Genomic DNA, 9905 nt, shown 5'->3' on the forward strand with positions numbered 1-9905 from the left:
TCCCCTGTGCTATTTCGCCTGCCTGGCAGGAGTTTATAACTGGCCGGGACAGCCCCACCTCCTTTCTGCTTTCTCTCCCTTCCCTTTCTTTTCCCCTTTTTTCCCCCCGCGCTCTGCTCCTTTCCACCCCGGCTGGCTCTTTGCACCCGGCAGCCCTCCCACCCCTGCCCGAACCCCCATGCTGGCAGCGCCGAGCTCTGCCCGCTGCCGACTTGGTTTTGCTCCACTGGCTGCCGAAGCCCGGCGAGCGGCAAGCTGCCGGCATGGGGCCCGCTGAGGAGCTGGTCCGGATTGCCAAGAAGTTGGATAAGATGGTGGCCAGGAAGAGCACGGTAAGGCGGCTGAGCCCCTTGCACACGTGTGCAAATAGGCACACACGCACTTCTTTTTTGCATGCATGTGCATATTTACATGCATGTACGTGCAAGTTTGGATGTTGCAGCGTGGCTCGGGATAGAGGAGGGAGGGAGCGAAGGGGGGGTTTGCTCTTTATCCCGCACCCCTCCCCCGTTGCTCGCAGTCCTGGAGGGGTTGAGCAGGTCTGGGGGGTGCTGAGCACCAGCACCCTGGGGTGCTGCCTGTGCTAGGCGAGCCCAGCCTTGCAATGTTGGAGCCAGCTCCCAGGGATATTTTATTTTGCTTCCAGTTTGGGGCTTTCCTGCACCCCATTGCTCCTGGCTGTTGGGATCTGGGGGCAAGTGGGGTTGGGGGGTGTCTGTCCCAGGGGTGGCAGCTCCAGGCACCCCTCAGTGGCGCGGGACCACGGGCAACCGTGGGCAACAGGTGCTTGGCCCCCGGCCCGGCTGCCAACACTCGATCGGGGCCGGTGCTGGTGCCACGGGCTCAGCCCCGTGCAAGGGAAAACTCCCAGGGGGCGGGGCAGGGGGTCAAGTTGTGGGGCACACGTCGTCCGCCCCCCCAATCCGGACACAGCCCTGTCTGTTGCACGAGCGTGTGCAAGCGTGCAAAGGGAGGAGAGGGGGAGCCGAGTGATGGCTCCCGGGTGGTTTTGGCAATGGTGTGCCATGGGGGGAGCCAGGATCCCACCTGCCACCCACCGCGCCAGGTGAGGAGCCAGCCGGGGCTCCTGGTGATCCGGTTACGCGTGGGCGAGCGGAGCTGAGCCTGGCCCTTAAGTTAATATTTGACCATTTCCACCGGCCTTTGCCCCAACGACATGCAGGTTCCTGGGCGGGGAAGCCTAGATCCAGTGGCTTTTTTGGGATGCCAATGCTTGGAACCGAATCAGACCCCATGGGAGCCACACGGGTTCTGCTCCCCGCCGGGAATTACTCTGGGGTCAAGGGAGCTCGCCTGCTCCTCACCCCTGTGCCTGCGCTTTGGGGAGGCTGCAGCGCCGGGACATCCCCTGCACCCGTCGTAACAGGAGGGCCTCATCCAGCCCCTCATGGTGGGGCGAGGGTCCAGCTGTGTCCCTTGTGGGGAGGGGGGATACCTGCAAGTTGGCCTCTGCTACTAGAGCTCTAAAAATACCATGGAGGAGGAGGGCTCCGTGCCGGGGCTATGTTTAGCCCTGTAGCCGCTGCATGCCCGGGGTTGGGCTGAAACCCCGCAGGTGTGTGTCCCACAGACCCTCACACCCCTGCATGGGGACACTTGGGCCAGCAGCCCGGGGCTTCCTTACAGAAGGGTTTTCCCAAGCTTTAAGGGAATCTCCTGCTTCCCACCTGGGAGACTTGACCCCGTGCCGGGATGATCCATCTGGATTTGGGATTGGGATATTTTCATGAGTGCATTGCTGCGGAGGGTCAGGCATTCCCTGGGGACTGGCCCAGTGCTGCTTCGTGTCCCTTTGGGGTGCCCTCCCTAGCACTGCCTGGTGCTGGTGAGAGGAAAGGGGGGATGTGGGCTGCCTTGGCGTGCCCCCCCCCCCCTTTTCTCTCTGGCTCCTCAAGGGTCCCCCATGGTCTCTCCCCACTCTAGGAAGGGGCACTGGATCTGCTCAAGTCCCTCACTGGCTACACCATGACCATCCAGCTGCTCCAGGTGAGGGGTCTGGGTGGTGGGGCAGCGGTTGCTGGTGGGGGAACACCCCATGGGGTGGCTTGTCTTGTCCCCCCGAAGTGCCAGCTGGCACATCCCTAAGGACACATCCCTGCTGTGTGTCCCCAGACCACGCGGATCGGGGTGGCCGTCAACTCCGTGCGGAAACACTGCTCAGATGAAGAGGTGGTGGCCTCGGCCAAAATCCTTATCAAGAACTGGAAGCGGCTGCTGGGTGAGCAATGCCGGGGAGAGGCAGGAACCCTCAAACCCCCACCCTCCCCATGCTTCTGTGGTACCCCAAACCCCTGATGCTCTTCAGGGGGGTCGGGGTGGGATCAGTCCTGAGCTGGGATGTCCAGGCTCCCATCCATCGCAGCCACCGTAACCCAGTCCTGCCGGGCAATGCATGGCCTTGATGAATTTTACAAGGGCTTGTTTTCACTCTGGGATGGAGTGGTGTAAATCAGCGTGTGCCCCCCCCCCACCCCGCAAGGGCTGAGCATCCCCCCAGCCGTCGTCTCCCCCGGGATGCAGCTCCCCTGGTGCCCTGCACTGGTTTGGGCCATGCCTGTGACACCCAAATCCTTCCTCCAGAGTCTTCCACCACCTCGAAGAAGGAGAAGGATGTGGATGGGAAGAAGGAGAAGGACAACGATGGGGAGAAGGAGAAGAAGGAGAAGGGGCTGGATTTTCCCAGCTGCCCTAAAGAAGGGGTGAAGCACCCCAAGAACCCGGCCGAGAAGCACAAGGAGAAGCACAAGGAGAGGTGGGGGCCCCTGCCCACTGTCAGGAGAAGGAAGGGAGAAATGGCATTTTTTTCTTTTCCCATCTCTAGAGCTATTTATTCCTTGGGTGAGGGCTGTTTGGATGGTGCTCGTCTGACCCTGCCCCACTCTCTCTGTCCCTAGGAAGCCCAGCAAATCCAGCTCTTGTGCCACCACCCCCCAGGGCCACCATGCTGACTCCATCGCAGAGAGGTACCTGCCAAAGGGCACACTGACCCTCGTGCCGGGCTCTGCTGGGCACTGCCAGCCTGGAGGAGGCTTTGCTGGCAGCCTGGGGGCTGGTGGGGCCCGGGGATGACCTGGCCAGGGGTGGGGTGTGCAGGTGGGCAGGAAGGATCTGGCTCACCAGATCACAGTGGGGGCTACTGGGGCCAGGCTCACTGAGAGCATCTCTCCCTTCCTTTGGGCTTCTGTGGTGAAGAGAGTCCAGAGACAGCAGGAACCCCACTGTGTCCTCAAAGAAGTCACCTCCAGATGGCAAGAAAGAGAGGTGGGCACCTGGGCTGGATGGGGATGGGAGAGGTTGGACCCCAGCCCCTCAATGGGCTGTGGACAGGGGGTCTGGACCCACTGCCTGGTCCCCAGGACCACCCTCTGACATGGAGCTCATCCTGCCAGGAGAGACTCTGCCGACTCTAGGTCCTCCACCACCTCAGCCGTCTCCTCCTCTTCCTCCCCACAGAAGAGACTGTCAGGGGAGAGGTAAGGAGGGGGCATCCCTGGGCAGCCTGGGGATGCTTTGGGGATCCCCTTTGGGGATGCTCCAACCATGAGACCCACATCTGGGGTGGGTAGAGATGACTGGGAGCCCTGAGCTTGCCATGGGCAATGGGACATTCCCATGAGGAACATAGACTCCCCTGGGGAGATTCCTGTTGGCTTCCGAGTGCTCGCATTGATGTGCTGGTGCCTGAGGTCCTGTCACCGGTCCCTGTCCCCTGTCCTGCCTGCCCCATCTCTGGTGTCATCCCCACTGTCCCCTCGTGCCAACCCCAGGAGACCCTCTGTGGGCACCAGCCCCTCGCCAGCTCCCACCAGCTCCCGGAGGAACTCCAGCGACAGCAAGGAGGAAAGGTAGGAGAGACCCATCCCACCACCACGGGACCCCCAGCAGGTCCCCTAGGGCTGTGCCAGGACCCCAGCGCCTGCCCGTCCTCCCCGTGTGCCCCTGCAGAGCCAACAGCAGCAAGGCCAAACCGGAGACGCCGCGGACCCCCACCACCCCCTCCTTCTCGCCCAGCCCCTGCCTCCTGGCCCCCCGCTATCTCACGGGGGACTCGGTGCGGGACAAGTGCATCGAGATGCTGACAGCCGCCCTCCGCATGGATGGTGAGTGGGTCTGGGGGGTGCTGGAGCCGGGGGGTGCTGGGGCCCAACCTGGGCTGTTTCGCCTGTGGGACAGACCTCAATAGGAGCGACCCTACAATAACAAGCAAGGCTCTGCATCCTGGGGCACCCGCAGCCCTGCAGCAGTGATCTCACCCTGGCCTTGCAGACAGAGTGCAGCTGCAGCTCATAGCTCAGTGTTGAGCCCCAAAATGAAAGAAAAGAGGGTTGGTAGAGTCTGATAAGGGGTTGGATGTGGGGATGGGGTCTTTGTAAGGTTCAAGATGGGTAAAAAAAATAGGGTGTTTTGGTTTTTTTTAGAGATGGGGTGCCTGGGACAAGTTGAGGGGGGGAGGTGCGACTTTTTTTCAGGATTTCTCCATGCACAGTGAGACCCAGCTGGTTTCACACCTGAAAGTCACCCCTCTACCTCTCTGCCCTTTAGACGACTACAAGGAGTTCGGTGTCAACTGTGAGAAGATGGCATCGGAGATCGAAGACCATATCCTCTGGGGGAGCTGGGAGTCCTCAGGCTCCATCTTCTGGGACACACACACGTGGGCTCAGGAGTGGCGGTGGGGACAGGATGGAGGGTTGTGGGGACAAGGACAGGGTGATAGGGACAAGGACAGAGGGTGACGGGCTCAGCTGTCCCTGTTGCCTGCAGAGGGAGCCCGGACCCCGGTTAGATGCTGGCGCTGATGCTGAGCAGAACATCCCCAAGGCACCTGCCTTAGTCTGGGGGTCCGTGCATCCCCCCCCAGACCCCTCTGCTCAGGGTCCTGCCTTCCTCCCTGGGGACATAAAACCCAAACCCAGCCAAGGCCTCTTCTTTGAGCCTGCTGTGGGTGCCCATGTCTCTTGCCAGCCCCAGTCCATCGCAGTGCCCAGGCTGTGCCATGCTGGCAGGGATGGAGCCACCTTCGTTCCCCACCAGCTCAAGGTCTAGGGGCTCCTGGCAGCCCCCTGAGGCCGGGATCAGCCCCAAGGTGGTTCCTCCTCCTGCGTACGCTTTGATCTTTGAGCATCCCGAACCCTGCCCCTCTGTGCCTGGGGCCTTGTAGGACCCCGAAGCTGCCGCCTCAGCCTGTCTGCCCACATCCGTGCAGGCAGCCAGCGGCTTTTTGGCCAGCCTGGGAGGACGAGAGCGGGCTGAGGCCTCTGCACCATGAACTCACATCCCAGCACAGGGCTTGGTGATGGTCGCTGTGCCCTGACAGCCTTTGGGTATTACAGCAGAGAAATACAAAGTTGTTTGCCCCACTATCCCAAGCTGTGCTTCATCCTACAGAACCCAAGGAGGGGGAGCTCTCCCACACGTGGTCCCCTAGGGAGCAGAGCCCTGTTGAGCTCGGCCACTCCACCTGCACGTGGGCACTGGCCCTGGTGGCAATCAACACCACCGAGCTCAGAGCAGCAGCAGGTGCCCACAGGGCTGGCATCCTCCCACTTTGCCCCCTTGATTCCTTGACGGACCCCACATATCTACCAGGAGCTGAAGAGCACGGACATGAAGTATCGCAACCGGGTGCGGAGCAGGATCAGCAACCTGAAGGATCCCAAGAACCCCAGCCTGCGGAGGAACGTGCTGTGCGGGGCCATCCTGCCCAGCCTCATCGCCCGCATGACCGCTGAGGTGGGGAGCAGGGTGGGGGCACGGGGCTGGCGTCTGTGGGCCACAGCCATGCTGCCTCTGGGGGGGGTGTCCCACCCCCCCCCACCCCCCCCCAGCCTCTGCTCTTGGTGTTGGTGCCCAAGGCTGGGTCTTGGCTTGGTGGTGTCTGCACTGGGCTTGTCCCAGCATCTCCCCATCCTACCCTGGTGCTGGCTGGGGCAGGGTGAGCATCAGGCACAGGGAGAAAGCAGGGGGCACTGCCTGGTCTCCTGAGAGCCCTGCAGCCCCCCAGCCCATGACAGAGCAGGGTGTGGGATGTCACACTAGCAGGAGTCAGGCTTGAGGTCCCCATTCCTCTTCCTCAACCAGGGTCTCCAGATCAGGTTCCTGGGAGCCCAGCTCCCTCCATGGGGAGCCAAGACCCTGCAGGCAGCAGTTCCCATTTGAGAATGGGGTGATTTTTCATCTGGATGGGCCTGAGCCCTCCAGCAAGCACAGAGAGCAGGGTCAGTCCCGGTCCTGGAGAGGATGGGGGGGTTGATGGACCACAGCGGCTTGCACCCTGTGCCGTCTTGGCTGCGAGCCCCTGGGCAGAGCCGCAGCAGTGCTGACGCTGCGGGGCCGCTGCTGGTGGCAGGAGATGGCCAGTGATGAGCTGAAGGAGCTGAGGAACGCCATGACCCAGGAGGCCATCCGGGAGCACCAGATGGCCAAGACGGGCGGCACCGTCACCGACCTCTTCCAGTGTGGCAAGTGCAAGAAGAAGAACTGCACGTACAACCAGGTCAGCCCTGCAAAGCCCCCGGAGCTCCCTCCTGACCCCAGGAGACCCTGATTTGGGGAACACTGGAGGGGTCTCCGCTCACCGGCCACCCGCTCCCTCCCAGGTGCAGACGCGCAGCGCCGATGAGCCCATGACCACATTCGTGCTGTGCAATGAATGTGGGAACCGCTGGAAGGTGTGTGCCCAGTGGGGGGGTGCTCTGGGTGCCCCAACCCTTCCCTGGCCCCAGGGGGTGGCAGAACCCCCAAGAAACTGTGCCAGGGGGCTGGGTGAGGGCTCACCACCCACCCCTGTCTCTGCTTCTCCTGCAGTTCTGCTGACAGCGCCCAGCGATGGGGCTGGAGGGGACGTGGTGCGAGATGGGATGCTGCGATGGCCACATCAGGCAGCGGAGAGAGGGTGATGGGGCAGTGCCGGTCTGCACATCCCGGCTCCCTGTTTCATTGCACTGGGCTCCCTCGAATATCCCGGGAAGCCGGGCTCCAGCGAGATGGGGGTTTGCTCAGGAAGACCCTGGTGAATTTGAGTGGTTCCTCCCTGTAAATACCTGCCCTTTGCTTGGGGTGCGCTGGGAGTCACTGAGAACGGACACGGCCCTGGAAAGGGAGACTGGTCTGAACTGGGCAGCTTGCCCTTCCCTGGGGGAAAGCTGAACTTGGATGATCTGGGGGCAGGAGGGATGTTGCCCCGTGGATGTGGGGCTGTGCCACTGTCCTGGGGGCCAGGGGTGGGAAGGGGCCAGGTTTTACTCCCAAAACACCTTCTTCTTTACCTAAATGCACACAGTGGGAGGACATGGTGAGAGACAGGGTGGTTGGAGGGTGTCCCGATGCCAGAGGGATGCCACCATGTCCTTCTGCTCTGTGACATATGGACTCCGCTCTAGGGAACAGTTTCCCCAGGAAAGAAGAAGGGATGGGGGCAAAAGGAGTGGGAAAAACCCTCCAGCTAGAGCAATAAAGGTGTGAACTGTCTTTGTGGCACAGACTGCTTTGTGAAGTGGCGTTGGGACCTGTGCCTTGGTTTGCACCCCCCCCCAGCTCAAGCTTCATGGTCCACCAAGAGCCCCCAGCCAGCTCCAGCATGTCTTGAATCCACCAGCCCCCAGCCTGGGTTGCAGTGGTGCCTTGATGCACATCCATCACCTCCCTGGTGATTAAAGACCTTTAATTAAGGTTGGAGCAGCTCCTCAGCTGGGTCTGGATGCCGAAGGCTGTCCCATGGCAGGGCAGCACCTCCACTGACAGCCAGGAGGGTTTTCCAGGGCAAGGGCCTTGGGGACTGGCCGGGAGATGCACCTTTGACTATGGGATGGAGCCTTGTGGCACCAAGCCCATCCCTCGCCGCCACCAGCGGCTCCGTTTGGAGACAGCGAGACGTGATGGGGACGCAGGTAAGGTCACGGTGACTGTGGGTGACCACAGACAGGGGCGAGGGTGCTGCCCTCGCTGACAGGCAGGAGCAGAGGAGGATGGTGGAGCTGTTGGGTTAACCGATCGTTAATTTTTTAACCTTGGGCTGAGGTCTGAATTTTTCCACAGGCAGAACTCAAGGCAGTTTGCACCCACATTTGGGCACTAACCCATGAGTCCCAGGGGTCCTGTCAGCCCAGGGAAGGGTCACGCACCCCTGAGAGCGCACTTCGGGCTTTGGTGCGGGTTAATAAGTCATTAATAAGCCTCCGAGGCAATTATTTACACTTGCAAAGTGTGCGTGGCTGCAATTAAAGAATATAGTGGATTGTGGGGGATGACTAAAACATCAGCATGACCTTGTGCAGTGGCAAGAAGCGTGCGGGGAGCGCAGGACAGGCAGCACTGAGCCAACAGCGCACAGGACCAGGGCTCATCTCCTGTCCCTGGGGTGCAACAAGGCATGTTCGGGTGGGACAAGCCCAAGACGGGGAATTTGGACCAATATTTTTTGCCGTTCAGGCTAGCAAAGGTGTCTGAGCAATACTGGAGGGAGCCTGGCCCCAGACACTTTGTGATGGAGCTCCTGGCGTCCCTATGTGTCTGCCTGTCCCACAGGGAACATGTCCCCGGGGGAAATGTCACCCCATGCACCCCCCCAGGTCCTCTGAGAAATCCCAGAGGAGGAAAGGGAGCAGGGAAGGCAAAATGGAGAGCTGGGTGCTGCTGGAGGCTCTCCTGCCATCCATGCAAGTGTCCCCCTTCCCAGGAAGGGTTTTCCCACCTGCCTGGGGCCGAGGGATCTCCTGGCCCTGAAGGATGCTCTGGTGTCTGGGAGGGGATGCAGGATCTGGCCCCCTGCAGCACGGTGGGCAGGTGTTACTGGCGCAGGGGGCAACGAGCGGGTCTCTGACATCCAGCTGTTTCCAGGGTTTGAAACAGTCTCTGAGTGGCTCCTGGGGACAGTTCCCAGGGCTGCGCTGCCAACCCACTCCATGTGGAGGACACAAACACATGTGTGTCTTACAAAAACCCAGTTCCCAGATTTTTCAGTCCCCAAACTGGGATGGCTGATGGCATTTGGGGTCTGGCTGGGCCCCCCGGGAGATCCCGCCATCCCCTCCCGAGCAGTCAGCACCATAGGTGTCATGTCCCCGGGGCTTTCCCTTCTCTTCTCCGCAGGTGACGGGTCCCAGCCTCCCCTCCACATCCCCCAGCCTGGTGAGGAATAAGTGCAGGCAAGAAACCCGGCAGCTGCCTGTCTTGCCTGCACTCAGCCCAGGAGCTGTCTCTTGAACTTTGGGGGAAGTGGGCACTTCAATTCTGATTTTTCATCAGTGCTCGAGAGGTGTAGCCATGGCTTCAAACAGCAAATGCTAATGCTGGTTCCCTCCCCTGCCCTTCTGCCTGCACAGCCTCTGCAGGCACGGAGGTTCAGCCAAGAGCCCTCAGGAGCTCTGGGGCTCTGTCACAGCCCTGGGCTGAGCCGAGCCCTTGGGAGCCGGTGGGCTGGCTCCACCTGGGGCTGTTTGTGAGCTTGCAATGATGGAGAGGCCCGTACGGTCCCTGCTAGGCGCACAGGGAGCCTGGGGGCTCCAGGTTCTGGATGCTCTGAAGCTTCAGCAGAGGCTGGTGCCTCTTCCTGCCTGTCCCTGCCTTGCCCTGCATGAGATGCTGAATCCTCGATGTGATGGAGGTGTTATTTTCAATGCTACAACCTCAAGGTCTTATACAATCCCATGGCATGCCCCTCCCCATCCAGGTCCCCCATGCCACTGTGGTGACGGGGACAGTCACCACCGGTGCCACCAGACCCCATCCCTTCCCCGTGATCTGCCCTGAGCCACCCCCAGGGGATGCGTCTGTCCCATAGGGGCAGAATCCAGTACACAGATATGTAAGCGTCCACATTCTGCTTTGCCCAGAGTTCAAACCCCCCCCCCCCCACCTCATCCCCCCAGCTCGTGGGGCTTTGC

At 61.2% G+C, this 9905-nt stretch overlaps 1 protein-coding gene across 1 annotated transcript; it reads left to right on the top strand.

Annotated features, from left to right (window-relative positions):
• The first annotated feature begins 8 nt into the window (after positions 1 to 8).
• Positions 9 to 7491, top strand: TCEA3 (transcription elongation factor A3). The gene is made up of 14 exons (XM_075114697.1): positions 9 to 332; positions 1945 to 2007; positions 2134 to 2239; positions 2602 to 2773; positions 2916 to 2984; positions 3214 to 3282; positions 3411 to 3494; positions 3789 to 3866; positions 3967 to 4121; positions 4564 to 4620; positions 5600 to 5754; positions 6371 to 6517; positions 6621 to 6692; positions 6829 to 7491. Exons 1-14 carry the CDS (start codon positions 264 to 266, stop codon positions 6835 to 6837), a joined length of 1305 nt encoding a protein of 434 aa, XP_074970798.1. The 5' UTR covers positions 9 to 263; the 3' UTR covers positions 6838 to 7491.
• The last annotated feature ends 2414 nt before the right edge of the window (positions 7492 to 9905 follow it).

This window comes from Phalacrocorax aristotelis, chromosome 20, assembly GCF_949628215.1.
Source record: "Phalacrocorax aristotelis chromosome 20, bGulAri2.1, whole genome shotgun sequence".
Taxonomy (NCBI): Eukaryota; Metazoa; Chordata; class Aves; order Suliformes; family Phalacrocoracidae; genus Phalacrocorax; species Phalacrocorax aristotelis.

What these genes read in the sequence shown, in the direction of transcription:
- TCEA3 (XM_075114697.1), top strand. Translation starts at nt 264, where the DNA reads ATGGGGCCCGCTGAGGAGCTGGTCCGGATTGCCAAGAAGTTGGATAAG. An exon ending in AAGAGACTGTCAGGGGAGAG is followed by an intron (nt 3,495 to 3,788) that starts GTAAGGAGGGGG and finishes TGCCAACCCCAG; the next exon opens with GAGACCCTCTGTGGGCACCA. An exon ending in TCGCCCGCATGACCGCTGAG is followed by an intron (nt 5,755 to 6,370) that starts GTGGGGAGCAGG and finishes TGCTGGTGGCAG; the next exon opens with GAGATGGCCAGTGATGAGCT.